Consider the following 25,472-nt stretch of genomic DNA (forward strand, 5'->3'; position numbering starts at 1 on the left):
TAAGAAATTACAGTCTTTGTTTCGGGGAAAAAAAGTTTGGATGTATCCGGATATTACTAAACAGACACAAGAAAGGAGAAAATTGTTCCTTTCAATGAGAACAGAAACATTAGCCTTAGGGGCCTCTTTCTATCTCAATTACCCATGTAAGTGTGTTATTAAATATTTGGGTTTAAAATATATTTTTTATCAACCGGAACAGCTGAAAAGCCCTGCGAGACCATAGGCTTAAGGAAGGTATCTGCATAGACGGATAGTGGTTCTAATACAGAGCCCACAGTTGACATGATTGGGAGACCGGGTGGTTGTGATAAGGAAACCCTCACCGTTAATTGGTGAGGGTGATAACATTGGCTGAGACAGAAGCAGCCAAGTTAGAATGAAGATGGGGGGGGGGGGGGGGGGGGAGGGGAAAAGAGAAGGTAGTGGGTGAGTTAATTGGAGGCTGGCAGGGCAGCAACAATGGAAAGAAAAGAGGATTGGGTGAAAGAAAAGGGATTGGATTGGTTGCAAGCAAAGGGACAGGATAGGAGGAAAACTGGCGCTAAGACGACATTGTTAGTTAGGTAGGAGAGAGGGAGGGTGGATAGAAGGCAGTTGAAGGACGTTTTGGGGGGTTTAAAAGAATAAACGGAAGAATTTGAGGTTACCTGCAGTGGGAGCATTGGTGTTGGACAATAGCATCGAAGAACAGGTGTTGGAGGCACTTCCGGTTTCGCAGAGGGAATTGGTCGATGAAAACGGAGTACAATCAGGTGGGAGAGGGTTGGGCTTTCCTGTGGCAGTGAGGAGCGGCTATTCGCATCACTTCCTGTTTCGCGGAGGTGCGGGGGGGCAGAAAAACGGAGAAGAGTTGGAGGGTGTTTGAGGTTGGCGGTGGTTTTGTGTGTGGGAGGAAAGCGGGTTGGACGTGTGTTATGGTTGGGGAGGGGAGGCGGAGGAGCGCAACGGGTAGGTGAGAGGCACTTCCGGTTTCGCGGCGGTGCAGGAGACATTGGTGGAAGCTGAAGGAGGAGTTTTAGGTTGGCGGTTTTGTTGTGTGGTGGGAAATTGGGGGATTGGGTAATGGAGGGGTGACGGGTTTTTACAGAGGGGGGTGGGTGAGGACACGTGTGGGAGTGGAATGTTCTGTGGGGAGTGGATATTGGAGGGGCTGGATGGTTTGGAACTGTCAGTGAGGTGTTTTACAGTGTGAGATGACAGTGTGAAATTTGAGTGTGAATTGGGGAGGAGGTTTGTGAGAAGGTTTATTGGAGGGCTGAAGGGGCTGAGAAAAGGATTATAATTGTGCAAGAAATCTTGGAATTTGTGAGGTGTGTTAAGGGTGGTTATCAGGGGAGTGGCTGAATTGGTGGGTTGTGTTGTTGTGCGGAGGGAAGTTGGAATATATTAGGTTAATAATAGAGGGTGTTTGCTTGGGGATTTTGACTGGGGGTGTTGGGTGAGTGAGTGGCTTGGGAAATTTATATAAAAAAAAAAACAACAACAGTGTAGATGGGGCCAAAGAAGATTGGGAAAGGTGGGGGTAAAGTGAGTGCCAAGAAACAACATGGCATGATTATGTCTGAAGGGGGGACAGCAGGGGGGGTGTGGTAAATGTGGGGGGCGCTGTGGATGGGGCAGAGGGGGTGAGTAGTAGACATGGTGTTGAAATGGGGTGTCAGGTGGGATTCCACATGGAGCAGGAGATGGGTCAAAGGGTGGAAGTTGGTGCTTTGATTTATGACATGGCACGTGGTATGCAGAGGCGAGTTGATGTTCCGGTGCAGAATGCTGCTGTGGAGGATCCTTTGGAGGGGCCATCCTCTGGGAGAGCAATGGGTGAGTTGGAGGAAATGGGTGCAATGGGATATAGCAGGGGGTGGGAGGGAGGGGAAGTGCGGGAGGGTGCGAGAGATCGGGGTAGTCGGGGAAAAGGGATGACAGGAAAAGGTTTGAGGAAGAAGTTGCGGAATAAAAAATTTTTGCGTAATTTGTGTCATGTTGTAAGGAGGTTGGAGAGTGAAAAAAGGCGGAAGAGGGGTGGGAAAGGAGACCCGATGCAGGTTTGGGAGTCTTCAGACTCTTGGGATTCATCAGGGTCTTCTTCATCTTCTTCGGATGAAGTGGAAGTGGATGGGGGGAATGTTGTCATGGGGATGGGGGATAATTCAATGGCAGGTGCAGTTATGGGTTCCCGGATGGGTCATACAGTATGTAATATTGCACCTTTGGACTGTTATATAACGTTAAAGTGGAAGCAGATAATTTTAAAAGGAAAATATATAGATTTATTTGCTCTGTTAGCGCGGGATAGGGAGGGCAGTGTGGGGAAGGATGGGGGTAAAGAAGATGGAAAGAAGAAAAGAGGGAGAGTACCAAAGACGATTATGAATTGGATGTTAAGCTTTCATGTATTTGCGAGTGTTCTTGGAGCTCAAAAACCGCTCTTTACCCAGGCTTATGGAGTTATTGTGATTTAATTTTGAGAGCTTATAAAATGTATGGAGGTTGGGCCTGGGTAAATTATGATGAGCAGTTTAGACGGAGTTTGGCAAAGGACAAATCTGAGAATTGGGGTGTCCGAGATGTCGATTTGTGGATTGCTAATTTTGCACCTGCTGTTAATCCCCCCTTTCGTTCGGGAGTCTCTGCCGCATTTCCTGGGTATGGTAGTGGCTCAGTCGGAGATACCGGGGGAGTTGGAATGGGTCGAACAGGAGGTGTCTGGATGGGAGGAGGAGGAAGTTTGGGGACAAGCGGATTGGGGGGGAAAAGGGAGTTCCCCCGGTAATGCTTGTTTCCAGTTTAATGCAGGACGATGTAATAGGCCTGCCTGTAGATTCAGGCACTGCTGCAGTGTCTGTCAAGGATTCCATCCAGTATTTAAATGCCCAAGAGGAGGGTTGGGGGGTCGGGGAAGTTCGGGGCGAGGAGGAACTTCAGGTGTCCCTGGTTTGGGCTGGCAAGGCCCCTTCTCCTATTAAAGTATCAGCTTTACAAAATTGGTTGGGTTGCTATCCGTGTGGTGGAGATGCATATTTGCTGTGGGTTGGTTTTTCGGAAGGTTTTCCGATCCCGTTTGAAGGGCCGGTGTTGGATCATAAGTGTAAGAATGCAGTATCTGTGATTCAGCATGCGGAGGTAGTTAGGAAGAAGTTGAGGAAGGAATTGAGTCTTGGGCGGATAGCTGGCCCGTTTGTTGACCCACCAATTAAAAATCTGGTTATATCCCCATTGGGTGTGATACCGAAAAAAGAACCGGGTATGTATCGGTTGATTCATAATTTGTCATACCCGGAAGGTTGTGGTGTGAATAGTTTTATTGATCCAGAGTTGTGTTCCGTGGAATATGCAAGTTTCGAGCAGGCGGTGGATCTGTTGAGGAAGTTAGGAAAAGGTGCATTAATGGGAAAAGCTGATATTGAGGCAGCATTCAGTTTATTGCCGATGCACCCTTCAGCATTTAGGTTGTTGGGATTTCAATTTGAAGAAAAATTTTATTTTGATAAATGTATGCCGATGGGGTGTTCGATTTCTTGTACTTACTTTGAAGCATTTGCGACATTTTTACATTGGGTAGTTGAACAGGTTAGTGGTTGGGATTCTATAGCTCATTATTTGGATGATTTTCTTTTTGGGGGTCCAGAAAATTCTTTACAGTGTGCTGCATTGATGTCGGCGTTTCGAACTGTAGCAAAGGAGTTAGGTGTTCCTTTGGCTATGGAAAAAAGTGAGGGCCCAGTTACTACATTGGTGTTTTGGGGGATAGAGTTAGATTCAGTGAGAATGGAGTCTAGGCTTCCTAGAGAAAAGATTGTGGCATTGCATCAGGAGATTGACAGAGTGTGCACCAAGAAAAAGGTGACGTTGAAGGAGATTCAGTCTTTGCTGGGTCATTTTAATTTTGCAATGTGGGTGATCCCTATGGGACGAGTTTTTTCGAGACGCTTAGCATTGTTAACGGTGGGTTTGCGGAGGAGGCATTTTCGAGTCCGTTTAACACAGGCAGTACGAGCAGATTTGCAGATCTGGAGGACATTTTTGTCAATGTGTAATGGCATTTGTGTGTGGCAAGAGGTATTGGTGTCCAATGTGGATTTGCAATTATTCACCGATACGTCAGGAGAGATTGGATTTGGGATTTATTTTGGAGGTGCATGGTGTGCAGAAGTGTGGCCTCAATGGTGGAAAGAGATGGGTTTGTGTAGGAACATAGCTTTGTTGGAATTATTTCCAATTTGGATGGCTTTGTTCCTATGGGAAAGGAGGTTGTGTAACAGGAGGATTGCATTTTATTCTGATAATATGTCAGTTGTATGGGCAATCAATAAGCAGTATTCGCATTGTCCGATGTTAGTAGAGCTGTTGAGATTAATTGTGCTAAAATGTTTACAGTTAAATTTATGGTTAACAGCTAGACATGTGCCTGGAATTTGTAATGAGATTGCTGATGCTTTGTCTCGTTTGCAGTTACATCATTTCAGAGCTTTGGCCCCATTAGCAGATTGGGAGCCTACAAGGATCTCCGAAGATTTGTGGGACAATTTTCAGGAGGTTGTGAAGCGCTGTTGATGAGAGCATTAGCTCAGAATACTTGGAAGGCTTATGGAGTTGGATGGCGGCGATTCTTTCCTAGAGGATATGGATTGGGAATTGGTATTTCCGATTGGTGAGGAGAGAGTGGTCCGACTTATTGCTTTTGCAGTGGACAGTAAATGGTCGTTTGGGATGGTGTCCCAGATGATGGCTGCAATAGCATTTGTGTCTAAATTGCTGGGTTGGGCAGATCCAGCTGGGACATATTTGATTCGTAAGTTATTGTGTGGTTTTTCTAGAGAACAAGGAAAATCATGGATAGAGAGGGTGAGGCGGCCTCTGTTTTATGCACAGGTAGTGCAGTTGTGTAAGGTGTTACCAAAGATTTGTTTTATGGCCTATGAAACACTGCTATTTCAGGTGGCTTTTGTGGTGGCATTCTTTGCAGGTTGCAGGATTGGGGAATTGGTAGTTTCCTCGAAGCGAGCACTGGAGGAGGAGGGTTTGAAGAGAAGGGATGTGATGGTGGAAAAGGGGGTGTTGCGTTTATATTTGCGCAAATCAAAAACAGATCAAGAAGGAAAAGGCACGTGGATTACTCTGCGTGCGGATCAGAGTTTGGAATTTTGTCCAGTTCAATGTGCAGTGGCTTATAATGGGGTAAGGCCGGTGGGTGGGGAGGTTTGGTTGGTACATAAGAATGGTATGTCTTTGACTAGGTACCAATTTGCAGCTGTGCTGAAAAAAGGTTTAAGGTATATGGGTTTGGAGCCCAAGGATTATGGCACACATTCTTTTCGAATTGGTGCGGCTTCAAATGCAGCCCAGGAAGGGGGTTTGGTGGAGTTAATTCAGCGTGTGGGGAGATGGTGTTCGAATAGATATAAAGGATATATTCAGGAAGGGAAATTGAATATGTCACATTAAATTGTTCTAGTTTCTTTTGCAGATATATTGCCTCCAGACATATGTGTGTGGATTTGTGGACATTCATTTGTCTTTTGGGCACACAAGCATGCTCGAGAATCAAAGTGGGGAGCCAACCTGGGACTGGTGGAATATGGTATTCGAATCCGCTGGTTGGCCATTCGAGGAATGACCTGGACGCAACTGTTACTGGCCTTACTGCAAGCTCGGAGATTTTCGTCACCAGTTTTGATATGTATTCATTTGGGGGGTAATGATCTATGTCATGTAAAAGGGATAGATTTAATTCGTTTAATGAAAACAGAATTATTGGAGGTGATGGGTTATTTTCCAGAGGCTATAATTGTATGGTCGCATATTATTCCAAGAAGAGTGTGGAAAGGGGCAATTAATCCAAAGGGTATTAAGGGTATTGAGCATTTGAGGCGTAGGGTGAATGGGGAAGTGTCTAAATTTATGGGGAGAATAGGGGGTTTGGTCCTAGCGCATGAGTTGATTTCTTCGGATTGTGCAGGTCTTTATAGGAAGGATGGAGTTCACCTGTCCGAAATTGGGATTGATATCTTTTTGAGTACAATCCAAGATCTGTTGGAGGATTGTTTAGCAAAGAATTTGGCGGCAGCTTTTCTTGTGGGGAGCGGTGACAAGATATAGTCTGTCACCGCTTGTGACCTGGATGAGGGGTGTTAGAGGCATCAGAAGCGGTTAAATGAATATTGTGAAATTTATGAAATGGAAAAGAACTCATGGGCGGAACCGCCATGAGTAAGATGTGGCACCGTAAGTCACATGGGGGGATGGGGGGGAAGGTGGGGGAAGGTGAGCCAGTTTCATGACCGAATGGCTTAACAGTATTAAACCGCTATGTGAAGTTAACCGGGAAATTGATAGATATATTACTAAGTTGTTGTTAAGTGAAATGAGTTATTTATTATTATTTGGAAATAAAGCTGCAGCCAAATTTTATTCCAAAGAAAACGTTGTTTGGTATTATTTATATATTTAAGAATGTATTAAAGGCTGGCTGAGGTGCGAATGTCAATGTTATGTTTTGTGAATCTTGGGAAGTATGTAGAAAAGAGGAGTCCTCGGATTTTTATTAAAAAAAAATCATATTCCCGTTTACTCAAGTAACCTCTCTGGAGATCTTCCCCTGTGATGTTTGTAATCAAAAGTTGCAAAGATGGTGTAGTATCCTCACTATCCGTCTATGCAGATACCTTCCTTAAGGTCTTGCAGGGCTTTTCTTACATTAGAGATTCCTCCAATTTTCTTATGAAATTACAACAAGTATCAGAGGTACACAACATTACATATTTTGTGACTCTTGATGTTAAGGCCCTTTATACTTCAATTCCGCAGACCGAGGCTTTCAAAGTGTTGTATACCAGGTTATTACAAGAAGAACCAAATACCAACATTATTACTTGTATCACTTATTGATTTAGCTTTGAGAAGAAACTTCTTTAAATACTACTACTACTTAACATTTCTAGAACGCTACTAGGGTTACTGGGAGGAATTTTTTCGGCAGATTTCCGGTGTGGCAATGGGGGCAACTTTTGCCCCCTCGATAGCGAACATCTTTATGCAAGATTTTGAACTTAAATGGATTCTTCATAACCCATTTTCTGATGCTATTCTAATGTGGGTCCAATATATTGACAATTTTTTTGTCCTCTGGACGGACACTAAGGAGAAACTTATTCAGTTTTTTGAGTGGCTTAACATATGATTCCCCGCTATCCAATTCACTTTGAACTTTCATCGTACTAAGATTTCTTTTTTGGATGTTCTTATCTGCAAACAGGAAGATCAGTTGATAACAACTCTTTATAAGAAAGAAACTGATCGAAACACCTTCCTTCATTTTGCGAGTGACCACTCTTCCTCCTTGAAACGCAGTCTTCCATTCACACAATTTCTCCGGTTTCGTCGTATCTGTACTAACATCATGGACTTTAAAACGGAATTGAAGACCTTTAAAACACGCCTTATAGAAAGAGGATATCCTGAGGACGTCATCCATCAAGCATACACAAGGGCTCGTTTTACCAACCGAGATCTATTATTTACCCTATGGGGAGTACGTCTGAGGACTATATTACTTGTATTCTTAAGAATACACCAGGGATAGTTAAAGTCCAAAGAGTCATTAGGAAACATTGGGATATTTTGAATCTTTCACCTCTTTTTTCCCAAACATACCTCCGTTTTGCATATTTATTTATTTTTATTTATTTTTGTACATATATACCCCACTTTTTTCCCACAGTTTTGCAGGTGCAAAGTGGCTTACAATGCACTGATAGGCTATTGCCAAATCAGAGGTGTTACAGTTACAATAAAACAAATCAAATAGATAGAATCAAAGAAGTAGAAAATTAGGCAAGTAGGTTACAGATGAAAAGTGTTTAAAAATGGTCCGTAAAGATGACATTAGGAAGGACTTTAGCGAGGTGTTAAAGCTGTGGAGTAGGCGGAGTCTCTGTGGTTGCCTGTGCAGACTCCGACATTGAGAAGGGTTGGTCTCATAGTGCAAGGCAGGAGAAGATGAAAGCTGCTGAACTAGCCAAGTCAAAATAGCAGGCTGCAGGAGGCGAAAACTGCTCCACATCTGATCAACACCAGCTCCCCAGACGGTGGCTTCAGCAACCAGGCGTTGCAGCTCTGAAAGGCCCAACCACCACGATCAATGGTCGAGGGCAGTGCTCGGCCACCCTGCAGATCACTCTCGAAGAAAGACAGAAAGCGAGCCCAGGATGCCAACGGGCCCGGCAACGACACTGCCAGGAACAAGGACATGAAATTAAATCTCCCGGAGCAGAGGCTGCCTCCCCACATCAACCGGAACCGGCAAGGCAAGCCGAGACGTCCAGGCAGACACACACCACATGAACGGCCCGAGCGGGCGGTCACAGCAACAGGCGCACGGAAACGGAGGCAACCCGCCGACACGAGCAGCCAGACGCAGCCCAACAGGCTCCCCAATACACCCCTGGCCAAGAGAGATGCAGGACCAGCCATGCCATGCCGGTCCATAGCCAAACAACCAGGGGAAACCCGGGGGGGGCTCCGGGAGCCAACGAGAACACATCCTACTAAGCCTCCCCAGCCCAACTGTGACCTTCCCCTGCCTCCTCTGTCAGTATCTCCTCCCCGCCTCAAATTTTAGGCAGGAACAAAAAGAAAAATTGTATCTTCTTCTCTGTGCTGGCCACTGTTCTGGCAGAGCCTGGCTGTGACTGTGAGCCTGTGAGTGAGTGTTGCAGCACATGGCTCTTATTGGCAGCTTTTTTTCTTGTTCAGTGATCAGAACCGTAGGGAAGGAGCCTTAGGGAGGTAGCAAGTCAGGCAGGTGGCCAGGTAAGAAAAGAAGTGAGTGGGGGGTAGGCACCAGCACGGAGAGGAAGATAGAATTTTTTTTTCAGTGCTCAGAACTGCTGGGGAAGGAGCTGCGGCTTTGAACAGGGGGGGTGGGGGGGGGGGAGGGCTATGAAAGGTGGGGGAGCCCAAGGAGGTTAGATTGAGAACAGGAGACATGTGAAGATGTGATTTCATGTGCCCTAATGAAAGGTGAGTTTAATTTCTCTTCCATTTAATTTCAATATAGTCCATCTTACTTTATAACACAAGACTTCCTAAGACACATTACAACAGCTGTTAAAGTGAACCCATCAGGAAAAAGGATATCCTCACTGAATTTGGCCATCTCTATTGTACAGAACAGTGTAGAAAAATGAGCACAAAATATAGAGTTTATAACTGCTGTCTCTACCAGCTACAATATTTTTTTAAGCTGTTTTTGTGATACTCAACTTTTATTTCATAATATTTACAACTATATATGGGAAGCTTTCAAATAAATGAAAAACACAATGGGTGATTTCAATTACCCTGATATTGACTGGGTAAATGTAACAGCGGGACACGCTAGGGAGGTAAAATTCCTTGATGAAATCAAGGACAGCTTTATGTAGCAGCTGGTACAGGAACCGACGAGAGAAGGAAAAATTCTAGACCTAGTCCATAGTGGAGCGCATGATCTGGTGCGGGAGGTAATGGTGTTGGGGCCGCATGATAACAGTGATCATAATATGATCAGATTTGATATTAGCTTTGAAGTAAGTATACATAGGAAATCAAATATGTTAGCGTTTAACTTTAAAAAAGGAGACTATGATAAAATGAGAAGAACAGTGAAAAGAAAACTTAGAGGAGCGACTGCGAGGGTCAAAAATTTACATCAGGCGTGGATGCTGTTCAAAAACTCCATCCTGGAAGCCCAGGACAATATATTCCGCGTATCAAAAAAGGAGGACGGAGGACCAAATGACAGCTGGCGTGGTTAAATAGTGAGGTGAAGGAAGCTATTAGAGCTAAAAGAAAATCCTTCAGAAAATGGAAGAAGGAATCGACTGAAAATAATAAGAAACGGCATAAAGAATGTCAAGTCAAATGCAAAGCGCTGATAAGGAAAGCTAAGAGGGACTTCGAAAAAAGATTGCATTGGAGGCAAACACATGGTAAAAAATTTTTTAGGTATATTAAGTAGAGGAGTGTGGTAGCCGTGTTAGTCCACTCTTAAGGTTATCAAACTCCTAAAAAAATCCACTCTGGACCATCAATACTCTCCAGAAACTATTACAAAATTAATCAAATTCATTTTAACTCACAACTACTTCCACTTTAACAATGATATCTATCTGCAAATAATGGGCACTGCGATGGGCACCAGGACAGCACCCCAATATGCCAACCTTTTTATGGCTGAGCTGGAAGAGACATTTCTGAATACACACCAGACCAAACCTCTAAAATACTACCGGTACATCGATGACATCTTTATGATTTGGACGGAGGGTGAAGAAACACTGAAACAATTTTATTCTGCATTCAATACATACCATCCTACAATCAGATTCAAAATTGACTACTCCCCAGAAAAAGTCAATTTTTTGGACACCACGGTCTCAATCAGTGATGGCTGTATACAAACATCTGTATACAAGAAACCCACAGACAGATGTAGCTATCTCCACAACTCCAGCTTCCATCCTTCACATACAAAAAGATCCATCATTTACAGCCAAGCCACAAGATACCACCGTATCTGCTCTGACCCAGGGGACAGAGACAGACACCTTAAAACCCTGACTGAATCCTTCAAACAGAAGGGCTACAACCCCAAAATAATCTCCAAGATTATTGCCTCCTCCCTCAAAACACCCAGGGAGAATCTGCTACAGTACAAAAAGAAAAAATCCACAGACAGAATCCCGCTTGTAGTGACATACAATCCAGAGCTGGAAAAACTGAGGAAAATCATAAGAGATCTACAACCTATACTCCAGGAGGATGAATTACTGAAAGAGATATTCCCATCCCCACCAGTACTGGCCTTCCGACAGCCACCCAATTTAAAACACAAGCTAATCAGAAGTAAACTTCCTTCACAGACTGAAAAGGAACAGAAGGGCACACTTCCCTGTAATTTATCCAGTTGCAAACTATGCCAAAATATTTCACAGGACCCCAAAGTCATCCACAAAGGAAAGACATTCAACATAAAGGGATCTTTCACTTGCTCATCTTCCAATGTGGTATATATCATTCAGTGTAAAAAATGTAATGAAGGATGCTATATTGGAGAAACAGGCCAGATGCTTAAGACAAGATTCAATTTACATAGACATCATATAAACAATGCTGGTGCCAGCAGGGTTCCCACACCTGTTGGTCAACATTTTACAAGACCAGGACACTGCACCAGTGACTTCACAGTGAGAATCCTCAAAGGTAACTTTAAAACCATACAAGAACGTAAGACCTTTGAAGTCAGAATGATTGAATATTTTAACACCCAACAGAAAGGACTTAACAAGGACCTGGGGTTCCTAGCCCATTATAAACCATAAAGCTGTATGTCTCTGTTGATCACCCTCCCCTCACCTGTCCACACCCACCCTGTTAGAATACCAATGATATACTTTGATGTCCCCATGCATACTTCCTACCCACCCCCATCCTCCCACCCTGTCAGACTGTCATAGCAATGCTTGAATGTTTTTCACTTATATACACTGTCAGCTAGCACATTTGCTTATTTCCGATCTGACGAAGAAGGGCAACCTTCGAAAGCTAATCAAGAAATGTATTAAGTTATGTCCAATAAAAAAGGTATCATCTTATTTTCTTTTCCATGTTTTATTTTGTTTGATTTCTATTGATAACCTTTAGGTATATTAAAAGCAGGAAGCTGGCAAAAGAATCAGTTGGGCCGCTAGATGACCGCGGAGTAAAAGGGGTGATAAGGGAAGACAAAGCCATAGCGGAGAGATTAAATAAATTCTTTGCTTCGGTCTTCACCGAGGAAGATTTGGGTGGGATGCCGGTGCCGGAAATGGTATTCAAAGCTGACGAGTCGGAGAAACTTAATGAATTCTCTGTAAACCTGGAGGATGTAATGGGGCAGTTCTACAAACTGAAGAGTGGCAAATCTCCTGGACCGCATGGTATTCATCCCAGAGTATTGATAGAACTGAAAAATGAGCTTGTGGAGCTATTGTTAGAAATCTGTAATTTATCCTTAAAATCGAGCGTGGTATCGGAAGACTGGAAGCACAACCAAATCAGTCGTCGGGCCGAAACAGCCAGAGCCATCTGTTTGGCAGAAGCTATGATCAAGTCATAGAGGTAGTCAGCTAGATAGGCGAGAGCCGACTCCATCGGAGTACCAGCAACTGACATAAAAGCCGAATCTGCTGTTGCTCCAGACCTTGCTGAAATTATGAAAGGCAAGCTCTGGCCGCACAGGAACTACAAACAGAAGCCTGTAAAGCCAATTCTGCCAATTCAAAAGAACGCTTAAGCGAGGCCTCAAGACGCCTAATCTTGCATGTCCTTAAGCGCAACACCTCCCTCCACCGGTAGAGTGGTTTTCTTAGTGACTGCCATCACCAAAGCATCCACCTTGAGTAAAGAGAAGGTGTCTAGGGTAGAAGCAGCTACGGGACAGAGACGAGCCATAGCCCTACCCACTTTCAAAGAACTCTCAGGGTCAGACCACTGAGCGAAAATTAACTCCTGAATGAACTCATGCATCGGGAAAGCCTTAGATGGCTTCCGTGTGCTTGCCATCTTAACATTGAAAGAAGCTGCAGATTGTTCCTGAGGATCATAAATATTCACAGCTGCTAAAGCTTCAGAAATGAGTGCGGGCAGCTCCTCACGATGAAAAATCTGAATCGCTGTCGGATCATCCTGTTCCCCAAGCAAAAGTTCCCCATCCTCAAAATCTTCAAGCTTAGAAGGTCTAGCAGAGTCCCCTGATCCCTCCAAAACAGGAGGAGGAGGAGAATGAGGAGCTAAAGACCCTCCATCTAGAAATGAAGGGAAACGTCTGCGTTTAACAGCAAGTTCTTCAATAAGGAGAGATGACTCAAATTCACCTTGACTGGCAAGGGTCTTCCTGTCCTCCAAGGATGATTGAAGAAGGGGAGGGGGCACCGCACGGAATCCCCTCTTGAGCAGGTAAGCCTGGTATAAAATAAGAATAAAGTCCAGGGAGATGTCTAAGTCAGACATAGGAGCATTAAAAGAACCAACAACAGAGCCCGAAGGCGCTTCTGTGCTGCTGACCTCCGAACCTGAAGGACCAGAGGGACGGGAAGGCTCAGGTGGTGAGAAAAGGGTGAGCTCTACAACCGCCTCAGGTGCCGTCACAGCAACGTGGGCAGCACCTTCTGAAGCACAGGAAGACTCCCCTACCAGCTCCACAGGCCCCTCCGTAGCAGAAATGGCGTCGGAGCATCGTGCAATGCAGGCACCCGCTGCAGAATGGCGAGAGCTGCAGTGGGAACATCTTTTAATGACCTCTGCCGCCATAGCACATTCCACCCTGCCGGCACTGCACCTACTGTATTTGAGGAAAAAAGGCGAAAGATGCACTCACCGGTGCTGGAAGGAAGTCTGTCAAAGCGGCGGTAGCTCTCAGGGGGAGCCCAAAAGGCATTCCCTCCCGCCCCCCCCCCCCCCCCCAGGCTCAGCGGACACTAGTTAAAGAAATAGGCAGCTACTCCTAAAGCTTACTTTTTTTTTGACAGCTGTAAGCTGCAGTGCTGTGAGGAGAGTCTCTAATTTCTTTTATTTTTTGTGCAGTTATCAAGGGAGCCCACAGAAAGCAGAGGGAAAACTGGGTAGTATGTCCTCAAGGTTGGCACCCTTAGAAAAGACACTCCCTTTCGGGGGGCAGAGCAAGATGGCGGCGGTACCATCTGTCTGCATCGGTGACTAGTTCAACGCTGCTGGAGATTGAAATTTCTCTTGGGGGTTTTTTCTTCAAAGATTTTTTCTCTTTTTTACCTGTATGATGCCGCACACCAAGAGAAAGGGGACCGTTAGACCGGCGGCCCAGTCGGCGCTAACATCAACGCCCGTCCAGCAGAAGCTTGACCAGTTCCTGACGCGACATTCCACTGTTCAGATTGGAGGACCTGCTGATATTATGGCGGTAGGAGACGCCGAAATCTTGGGTATAGACACGTCGTTGTCTCCTCCAACTCTTTGCCCACCTTTGCAACCTGCGACGCTTGACTTCGAGGGTGGAACGCTGATACCGGAAGTCAGAGTAAGCGCTCCACCGTTGGGCCAGAAAGTCGGTTTGTTTGCCGGGGCTTCCCTGCCATCGGAGCCAGAGGGCATAATTGCTCTACAGGAGAGTCCAATAACATCTAAGGCCTCGAATGCAAAGGTAACGCTGGAGACGATATGGGAGGTGCTCCAGCGTCTGGATAATACGATGAGGACTTCAACTAGCAAGATTGATTTACTGACTGAAAAGGTACAGACTTTAAATACTGCATTTACTACAATGAAAAGTGAGGTCAATGAGCAAATAAAGCTTTTGAATATTGATTCCACCAAAATGAAAGAAACAACTGTTAAGCTGATACAGGACAATACACTAATTCACAACAGGCTTGAATACTTTGAAAACTTCAACCGAAGATTGAATCTTCGATTGTTAAATTTTCCTAGGATATCTGTGTATTCACCTATGGATATTTTTAAAAGATATTTGGTGGAAAACTTAAAGTTTACCTCTGATAATATTCCACCTTTGAGTAAAATTTATTATTTACCATCAAAAAGATCAAATGATGTACCACAGATTCCGCAAGGTGATTTAAATGTTTCAGAACTCTTGGAAACCTCTTTGACCTCTATAACTAATAGGCAAACCCTTTTGGTATCATTTGTGTTTCAACAGGACTTGGAGCTGGTGAGAAAACTGGCTCTAAGAAATTTACAAAACCCCTTTTATGAGGAAAAAATCTGGGTCTTCCCAGACATTACTAAAGTTACACAAATAAAAAGAAAGGAATTTTTGCTGTTACGACCCGCAGTTTTGACATTGGGGGCCTCTTTTAATTTAAACTATCCGTGTAAATGCATTATAAAATATATGGATGTAAAATATGTTTTCTTTGTATCGGATCACTTAAAACAATTTATAGCACAAAAGAATATTATGAAAGCTGTTTGAAGCCAATCTGTATTAATTCTAGGGAAAGTAATGAAGATTTACAGTGGTAATATCCGTTAAGCCTTACTTATTACTTACTATTTTTGGTAATCTCTTCTCCTGAGTTATTGGCATACTCCCCCCGTTATGGTGGTCTAAGACAAGATGTTCTTTTTTTTTTCTTCTAATTTCTTGTAAGAAATTTTCTCTGTAAACCAAATTAATCTGTTTTTCTTGCTCAAGTATTAAAGCTTGTAAAATGTTTAAAAGGATAAATAAAGGATATAAAAAAAAAAAGAAAGAAAAGACACCCCCACGTTCAACTGGCAACAATGCCCAGAAGCTCCCCAAGAATCCAGGAGTTGGAAGGAATCCGTCCACCATCTGCTGGAGACAGAGATATACTGAAGCGACAAAGAGCTGGACTGGAGATGGAGATATACTGAAGCGACAAGGAGCTGAACGTCCAGGGTCACTGCTTTCTCTTCAGTGTTCTCTATCTCCACCTGCTGGTAGGCGGATACAACCCATCAATTCCTGGATTCATCTGCTGCTGATGCTAAGGAATTTGAGCATTCAGGAGCGTGAGCTGCACTCCAGCAAGCATGCGACAGTGCCTTCCCACCCGTCGTGTGAACGTGCTGCTTCAGTTTAATACAAAAGCTAATAAACTAAATGAAAATATTGAAAAAAACAACTACAAGGGGAGGTGGGCGGGATTGTGAGAATAAGAAGCCTGCTGTCCTCGGAGAATACCTGCTACAGGTAAGTATCTTCACTTTCTATGAGAACAAGTAGGCTTGCTTCTTCTCACAAGTGGGGAATCCCTAGCACTCAGGCTCACCCAAAACAACAAACATAGGTCAATTGGATCTCATAACGGCGAGGAGTTAACGCAGATTAACCTGAAACTATATACAAACTAGATGATAGTGTTTCCTGAAACAGAATAAAATGGGCCTAGGAGGGTGGAGTTGGATTCTAGACCCCAGATTCTGCAACACTGACTGCCCAAAACAACTGTCGTGTTGGGTATCCTGCTACTACTACTACTACTACTATTTAGCTCAAGGCAGTAGCGAGATGTGAATGCATGGACTGAAGACCACATCGCAGCCTTGCAAATCACTTCAATGGAGGCTGACTTCAAGTGGGCTACTGACTCAGCCATGGCTCTAACATTATGAGCCGTGACATGACCCTCCAAAGTCAGCCCAGCCTGAGCATAAGTGAAGGAAATGCAATCTGCCAGCCAATTGGATATGGTGCATTTCCCGATGGTGAACCCCCATCCTGTTGGGATCAAAACAAACAAAAAGCTAGGCGGACTGAAGGGCTTCATCTGCCCCATGTAAAAGGCCAACGCTCTCTTGCAGTTCAAGGTGTGCAAGCTGCTTTCGCCAGGATGGGAATGAGGTCGGGGAAAAATGTTGGCAATTGACTGGTTCAGATGGAACTCGACATCACTATTGGCAGGAAGCAGTCTCTGATAAGTGTAGAAGATATTCAAGCAGAGTTTGCGTAGGACAAGAAAGAGGATCTATGGCCTTGCTGTCACACCAGATTGAGTTAGCTGGTGGCTTGTGGAAGGTGCTGTGAAAAAATGTAACGTCCAGCCCCTTAGAAGCGTAGAGCGAAACAGGGGCTCGCTGTTGGGTGCAGACATTCACTACTATTCCAGCACAGCCACAGCTAAGTATTCTTTTCATATGTATACTGCACAGCGTGTATAAGAAAAATTGAAAAAATGTAAAAAAATATTACTGCTAGTGCTAATACGTTAGATGGTTTGGACTGATGAGGATCCCCACCAGCGTGAGCTGAATAATTGGCCACGCAGAGCAGAGCCATCAGTGGTCCTGTTATAATTAGGACCAGCTGTTGTGGTTCTGAAGTCTTTTCCTCTACTTATTAAATGGTTATCTAGGCAACAGAGAGAGTTTGCTTGTCCTACACTGTTATTTGTATGTCACACCAGATGGCAAACACCTCCTTAGTGGAATATTTCCTAGAAGCCAGCAAGACTCGTGAGACACTCTCTGAAAGACCCAAGGAAGCAAATTCTAGGTTATCAATATCCAGGCCATCCAGAGCCAGAGACTAGAGGCTGGGATGTAGAAGCGACCCCTCGTTCTGTGTGATGAGGGTCAGAAAACACTCCAATCTCCATGGTTCTTCGGAGGACAATTCCAGAAGAAGAGAGAACCATATCTGCCGCGGCCAGTATGGCATGAACAGAAACATGGTTCCGTGGTCTTGCTTGAGTTTCAACAAATTCTTTCTCACTAGAGGTATCAGAGGGTATGCATACAGAAGGTCTGTCCCCCAATGTAGAAGGAAGCTATATGATGCTAGTCTGTTATGGGTCTGAAGCCTAGAACAGAACTGAGAGACCTTGTGGTTGATCTTCAATAGTTTTCTTTCAATGCTATAGTGATAAGTTCCATGATAAACTCAGATAAGTAAAAGTAAAAATGGAAAAAACAAAAAAAACTTCAAAACTTTAAGAAACAGAGATAATTATTTTTATAACCCTCCAGGGAGACCTATTGTGTCAGGCATAGGTTCTCTTTTGGAACCACTTTCCAAATTTACTGATGTATTTTTAAGACCTCTTGTTCCATCCATCTCCTCATATATTAGAGACTCAGCACACATCATTAACATATTAGAACATCTACAAATTAAAAATAAAGATATCATTCTTGTTACATTTGATGTGGAGTCTCTCTACACTAATATCCCCCAGGATGAAGCTCTAGATGTGATTAGGAAAGCATTATCAAATAGGTGTGTGTTTAGAAGGATACCCACTGAGTTTATCATGGAACTTATCACTATAGCATTGAAAGAAAACTATTTCTTTTTTGAAGGTACTTTTTACAAACAAATAAAAGGTACCACCATGGGTGCAATGGTAGCACCTTCATTAGCTAATCTGTTTATGGCATGTTTTGAAGAGAAATTCTTACAGAATAATAATTTCACAGAGAATATTATGCTTTGGCGAAGATACATTGATGATATTTTTGTGGTCTGGGCTGGTAGTGAATCACAGTTGATGGATTTTTTCAAATGGCTTAATACAAGAGATAGCAATTTGAAATTTCAGATTAATTTCAGTAGAGAGGAAATTTCATTTTTAGATATTAAAATTCAGTTGGAATCCGGTAGATTCATTACCTCACTATATAGAAAACCTACTGATAAGAACAAATTCCTACATTTTGATAGCTGTCATAGTCATGCCTTAAAGTGTAATCTTCCTTACAGCCAATTTTTAAGAGTAAAAAAATTATGTTCAGAGGATCGTGATTGTAAAGGGCAAATAGGAGAAATGGCTTATAGATTCACGCAAAGAGGCTATCCTGTAAAATATATTGAAAAGGGTATAGCAAGAGCAAAACAGGTCCATAGAAAAGACCTTTTGCAGAATAAGGAAAAGAAACATAATGACCAAAAGGTTATTTGCACTTTATATTATGATTATCTATCCTCTGATATCATTAAAATATTAAGATCTCATTGGCCATTGATCCAGAACATTCCATCTTTTGCAAATAAAGAATTGATGATTGCATACAAAAGAAATAAGAATTTGAAGGATTTTTTGTCACCATCAGCATTACCAGTCCCACTTCATAAGGATAGAGTAAGGGGTCATTACCCATGCTTAAATTGTTCCGTTTGTCCAGTCAATTTGAAAACAAAATGTTTTGAACACCCTGTTACAGGAGAAATATATCAGTTGAAACATTACTCAAATTGTAAGACTTCACAAGTAATATATGCAGCAATTTGCCCATGCGGGCTTATTTACATTGGTAAAACTATAAGAGCATTTAATAAGCGCATCTTAGAACATAAAAGCGCAATAAAGAGAGAGGTATTAGATAAACCTTTAGTGGCACACATGTGTGAATTTAAACATGATTTTAACCAGTTAAGATTTTTAGTTCTCTTAAGAATATATTCAAATTGGAGAGGTGGAGATGTGAACAAATTGCTATTGCAAGCTGAACAACGTTTGATTTATAGATTTAAGACTGTTAAACCTTTTGGGTTGAATCAAGAAACTGATCTCTCAGTGTTTTTATAGTACTACCAGCGGATTGCCATTATGTACTGCTCAATCCAATGTTTGACCAAATCAGCCACCTGGTGGTCAGTATATGTTACTACATGTCTCCAATGCTTGTTCCATATCCTTTGCCTGGAAATGTCACATGACAGATTTTTTAAAAATAATTATCTCTGTTTCTTAAAGTTTTAAAGTTTTTTTTGTTTTTTCCATTTTTACTTTTACTTATCTGTTTTTGAGATGTCCATAGTATTTTATATACACTTTTATTTGGATTAGTGGGTTCTTGTTCTAGAATTTTCTTTGACCTTTGAACTCTCAAAGGGGATATTTAAAGGACTAATCAGAGTGTTTGTTATAATGCTGCCAGTCAACATAGCATTGTGAAGTTTGCTGAGTAAGCTTGGGAAGCACTTATGTAAGGTAAGATATAAGATACTCCATATGGAATTTAGATGGTGGTGTGTATTGTTTAAACAGTTTGGCTTGCTTTAAATATGTTTTGTCAGTGCAAATTCTAAGTCAGTTATTTTTTCTAAGCCAGTTGCTTGTTGCTCCATGTCTGTTTTATTGAAGTTTGTGTAATCTGATCAGCTTAGTGCTGTTAGCTTCAATACTTAGAGGGGGTTTAGGATGTTGCCACAGTTATGATTGAAACAGATGATTGTATATCTACCTATTCAAGTGTCAGTAAAGAACACTGCATTACATGCCAGTTGTGCTGAGTGGGATTGCTAAATTCTTTCTAATGATAAAATCATTAGGGTTTATGTATGGATATCCACCCATTTAAATAGCAACATAAAGCACTGGATTGCCTGTGAGTTTGGCTGAGCGCCTCTGAATCAGTATTGCTACATCCATTACAAAGTTTTTTCTAATGGCAACAGCACAATTTCAATTGATGTTTGTACATTCAAACAACAGCAATGAGTGCTGGATTGCCTGTGAGTTGTAATCAGTTTTTTGTTTTTTTCATGGCCACTGTGGAGTTCTTTTGAATGATATCATCATCAGGATACATGTGATTGTCATAGAACAGTATGATGTTTTTAGGTACTTTGTATCAATTTCTATTGATTTGAGTTGCTATCTATTAGAACATGGAAACCCACTGATTCTCACTTTTTAACAAAGTGAATATTAATTTCAATATTTTTAGATCATTGAATGTGCTTAAAAGACGGCAATTGAGGCCAAGCATTGTGAGATTTTATTTATTTATTTTGTATTTTTAGGTGGTTGTAGGACTACTTTTAGGGGTTCACTTTGCTTTTTACCCCTATTAGGTAGGTGATATTTAGTATGTATGGTCATTTAGTTATTTTAGTGTTGTATATCTCCACCTATTTGTCCGATGCAGTTCTATTGATATACATTTAGTGTTGATATTATTATATTTTGTGTTGATATCATGTCTTGTATTAAAATTATTATTTTATTGCATGCATATTTAATCTGAATGTTTTTAACTGATATTGATTTGATATTATATTTTATTGTATTATGTTTTCAGATTTGATCTCTTTTTATTTTATATGATGTGATAGTGTTTTTAGATATGTTTTATTATCAAATATACAATGGTGAAGTTTATGTTTTACTCATTATGTATTTTTATTTTGTAGTTTTTTTACCCCTGACGCAGCCTGAGGGCGAAACGTGGCCACGTCGGGTAACTTGTAATAAACCACTTCTTCTGTTACCCTCCTGTTCTATTTTTTTGTCTTTTTTGATCTGCTTTTTTTCTTTTGATTTGCCATTTCTGTGGCAGATCTTTGCCTTTTTTTTGTTTCTGTCTGCTTTCTGAGCACACTACCAGAACCCTCATCCACACTCTTATCACCTCTCGCTTAAGACTATTGTAACTTGCTTCTCACAGGTCTCCCACTTAGCCATCTCTCTCCTCTTCAATCTGTTCAAAATTCTGCTGCATGACTAATATTCCGCCAATGTCACTATGCTAATATTAGCCCTCTCCTCAAGTCACTTCACTGGCTCCCTATCCATTTCCGCATACAGTTCAAACTCCTCTGACTTACAAGTGCATTCACTCTGCAGCTCCTCAGTACCTCTCCACTCTCATCTCTCCCTACACTTCTCCCCAGGAACTCCGTTCCCTGAATAAATCTCTCTTATCTGCACCCTTCTCCTCCACTGCTAACTCCAGACTCCGTTCCTTTTATCTTGCTGCACCATATGCCTGGAATAGACTTCCTAAGCCAGTACGTCAGGCTCCATCTCTGGCCGTCTTCAAATCTAAGCTAAAAGCCCATCTTTTTGATGCTGCTTTTAACTCCTAACCCTTATTCACTTGTTCAGAACCCTTATTTTATCATCCTCACTTTAATATTCCCTTATCTCTTACTTCTCCTGTTTGTCTGTCCTAATTGTAAGCTCTGTCGAGCAGGGACTGTCTCTTCATGTTCAAGTGTACAGCGCTGCATACGTCTAGTAGCGCTATAGAAATGATAAGTAGTAGTAGTAGAGTACCGGCATCAGTGACTTATGGTCATTGTTGCAGCCTGCCAAGCTTGGTGCACACCCACTTTGGGCTCAGGCCCACCCAAACTGGCTGGCTGGCTACGCCACTGCTTCTGACAAAGGCTAGATTTAAAAAAAATGGACAAATAAGATATGAATCTGATGAACAGAAGGAGAAACAGCAATGTATGATAGTGTTTTCTCATAAAAGCCAGAGAGGAAAGAATAAGTTATACTGCAGAAAAAGAGAAAATAATAAATTTTAAAGATTTTACTGTAATAATCTGATGTATATAAACAAAATGAATAACTGAATACAGAAATGAGAAGTATAAGGTTACACCTAAGAAAGAGATCCTAGCCAGGTCTATACATGCAAAACAATACAGTATTATTACTGCAATACCTGACACAATTTTGCAACTCATTGTGATTGGCTGAAAGGATTTTCCAGGTGACTCTGGATGACTGAGGGTCTGACCCTGGGGGAGTATTTTGCAACTGGCAGTGATTGGCTGAAATGCAGAATTCCCAGGAGATCCAAACATAATCTTCTGTGTTCTTAACTTAGTAGGAGTTCGCTCTATTGAAGACTGAAGAGGGCAGAAGGAGGAAAGTTTTTGTGTTTCACTAATCAGACATCCTAATGAAAAGAAAAAAGCAAACTTTATAATCCTCTCAACAAAACTGTCCATTCTCTCTTTAAAAACAAAACATATGGATGGCAATTTTTAGAGCGCAGTGTTTCCCTTTAAAAAGAACATGCTAGGATTCTGAAATCTAATTCAGGTGCAAACTTCAGCCAGGTCCCCATTTTCCTTATGTGGAGAAATCAATGTTTAATCAATGTTTACCATGGAAAAATATCTGTTTACCTAAAGAAATGCCTCTGAAAATTATTTATCACAATTATATATAACAAAATGAGAAAAAGTAGAAACATACAGTAGGGGGATGAAAAAGCATGTATCATTGGAAAATCCATGATAATGGATTACACCACGTTACTTATCTGTACCATATATTCTCTGTGGACAGCAAGATACAAGATACAAGTCCTCACATCAAGGGTAATGTCATTGATGTAGCCCAGAAAAGGAGGACACACCAGCTTTGTGGAGCCTCACCACGTATATGTACCACTTCCCACCTGCCAATGTCTATTGATACAGACTAAAGTAGAATACAACTTGGGAGGTGGGATGGGCATGAGATATCCTGCTGTCCATGGATAACAGGTGCCATAGGATAGTAGCTTTGTTTTCTCGAAGGTCAACAGGATAATTCTTCACAGCATGCTATAGGCTGTGTTCAACAGAAAAAAAAAGGGAAAATAAGAAAAAAGAATGGCATAGCAACAGACTGACATCAACATATTTTTGGTGACAATAAGCCTTTCCTTTATTTTATTTTTTTGGAAGGCAGCCTGGAACTTAAGAGAAATGGGCTTAGGGGAAACAGAATTGGATTCTAATTTCCAAAGATATCCTGAAAAACAGACTAGCCAAATTTAAGATCAAGTCAGAAATCTCTTTCTAGACAGCCCTGCAAAGTTCCTCCACGGAGCCTGACCTCAAATAGGTTATCAATGCAACCATGGCTCTGAGATTATAAGCCATATTACAACTCTCAAAAATCCTAAGTACATAAGCATTGCCATACTGGGACAGACCAAAGGTCCATCAAGCCCAGCATTGTGTCTCCAACAGTGAACATTACCCAGGTCAAAAGTAACTGATGCTCCCAAAAAAGTTAAATAAATAACCAGTGGATTTTTCCCAAGTTCATCATAATAAATGGTTTATAGACACTTTTTAGGGGCTATGGAGGAGTGAGGATGTGGGGACACGCTGCTCCGAAGCGCCCGACAGAGCCTGTGTTAAGAATCAGCTGATATTCCCCCTGAAAAGAACAAATTCTTACCTTAGCGCAAAGCACAGAGCGAGAGCGGCAGAGAGGCAGCGGAATCGAGGGGTATGGCGTCCAAAGTGATGAAAAAAGACAGCCGCGAGAAAGGGCGCGGAGCGGAGGCTAAGATGGCGGATAAGAGCCAACCGCTGTCTCCGACTCTGAGCTCGCAATGGGCGGTGGAAATAATAAGAGAAGTGTCGGAAGCAGTGGAACAGTCGGTAGACTGTAAATTTCAAAAAATATTGGACAAATTAGACGGCATGGAGGAGCAGTATACAACAATGGTGACAGAGCTGAGAGAAATGCAGCAACGAGTTAGCAGCGTTGAAGATGTGGTGCAGAAACTAACAGGGGATGCCCCAGCATTGCAAAAACGAATAACAGAACTGGAAGAAAAGCTGGAGGACTTTGAGAACCGCTCAAGGCGGAACAATATAAGATTGGTGGGTTTTCCGAAGTCCCTGGGAGAAAGAGATCTACGAAGCTTCCTTGAAAAATGGATACCGGAGGCAGCGGAGCTTCCGGAGTTGGCGGGGGAGCTCCATGTAGAGAGAGCACATAGACTGGGACCAAGACGGTCGGGAGAAACCCGACCAAGAGTGACAATTCTTAAAGTGCTAAATGATGCTCATAAATTGCAGATACCACAGGCGCTCCGAGGCGGCAAACATTTGCGCTACAGAATAACTAAGTCCTCTGCTTCCAGGACTATTCAACTAAGGTAGCAGCGGCGCGGAAGGCATTCATGCCCACATGTTCTAAACTTTTTGCTAAGAAGATTCGCTTCAGCCTCTTATACCCAGCGAAACTGAAAGTTATGGAGCATGATAAGGTGCACATCTTTCAGAAGGTGGAGGACGCTAACGTATACCTGGAGGAATTGGCCAAAAAGAGGGCAGAGCCTGAACGAGAGAAGAGCAGTTGGGGCCGCAGGCACGCAACAATGCAGTAGATGTTAAGGCCTAAGTTTGGCGAACGGACCCACCAGAAAAAATTTAATGGCAGCAGTTGCTATGTGCTGCAGTTAGGTGAAGAACTTGAAAAGTTAGTTTGTTTGAAGCTGTTATTTTCCATTTTGGTTTCTTGTTTGGAGTTCTGAGAAGAGGGCGCTTTCACGCTGAGGGCGGACTGGAACGATGGCAGCTACCCATATCTGGATACGATAGAATAACTGGACGTGGCTGCTGCATACAGTAAAGATGGACTCTTTGGAATTTGTAAAGGTACACGTCAAAGGGCGGATGCAAGTCACTAAGGGAAAATGAGAGAAACTACAAACGCTGAGACAAGAATCTAAGTGAGCGTGGGAGTGTTGCAGCTGCAGCCCAGCAGAAAATTGAAATGTGGTAACGCGAGAGGATGGCGGACAATCCGGACAGAAGAACGTTGGTTGGAAATAACTTTTAATTGTTGCAGATTAAAGGGAGGCTGCACAAGCTTCAGGTCTGCTTGTAGCAGATGCTACTCCGAACCACAAGAGACGAGAGAGCTTGAGCCAAAATAGATTGGGGTGATTATAGCAGATGCTTCACTTTGGATAAAGAGAACTAACTGGATTGGGCATGAAGTGCTACACACCCAGAGAGGAGACGAGAGAGAGGATTGTTATACATCTGCTGGCTCTCTGCAAGTATACTGTAATGCCTGGACTGTAAACAGGGGAGAGATATCCGATAAGGTTAATATGTGTATGTGTGGCAAAGAATGTGAGAAAGAGTTAAATGGATTATATTATAAATAAATGGCTTGTGAGAGAGATTGGATGAGTGTGTTTGTAAGAACTCAAGAGAGAGCTGGAAAGGGAAGGGGAGGATGGGATAGTCAGGAGGGAGGAGTCAGTAGGCAGGTGAAAGGAAGATGGAGAGATTTTGGCGCTCTCTCTCAAGAAAGCGCGGGTTCTTAATAAAAGGGGATCCTGGGGAGGGAAGAGGGGGAGGAGTATGAGAATTGAAGATCAGGGAGATTTTAAATCTGCTTATAAGCATGGAGGGGAGAAGGGGGATAGAGGCGGTATGTAGGGAATTG

General features: G+C 42.5%; 1 protein-coding gene across 1 annotated transcript in view; it reads right to left on the reverse strand.

Moving 5' to 3' along the window:
• Positions 1-25,472, reverse strand: part of YEATS2 (YEATS domain containing 2) — a 1,439,149-nt gene that overhangs the window by 891,692 nt on the left and 521,985 nt on the right. Inside the window, 1 exon segment of the mRNA XM_030217135.1 lies at positions 21,943-22,179. Within this exon segment, the coding sequence (XP_030072995.1) occupies positions 21,943-22,179 (237 nt within the window).

This window comes from Microcaecilia unicolor, chromosome 10 (genome assembly GCF_901765095.1).
Source record: "Microcaecilia unicolor chromosome 10, aMicUni1.1, whole genome shotgun sequence".
Classification (NCBI taxonomy): domain Eukaryota; kingdom Metazoa; phylum Chordata; class Amphibia; order Gymnophiona; family Siphonopidae; genus Microcaecilia; species Microcaecilia unicolor.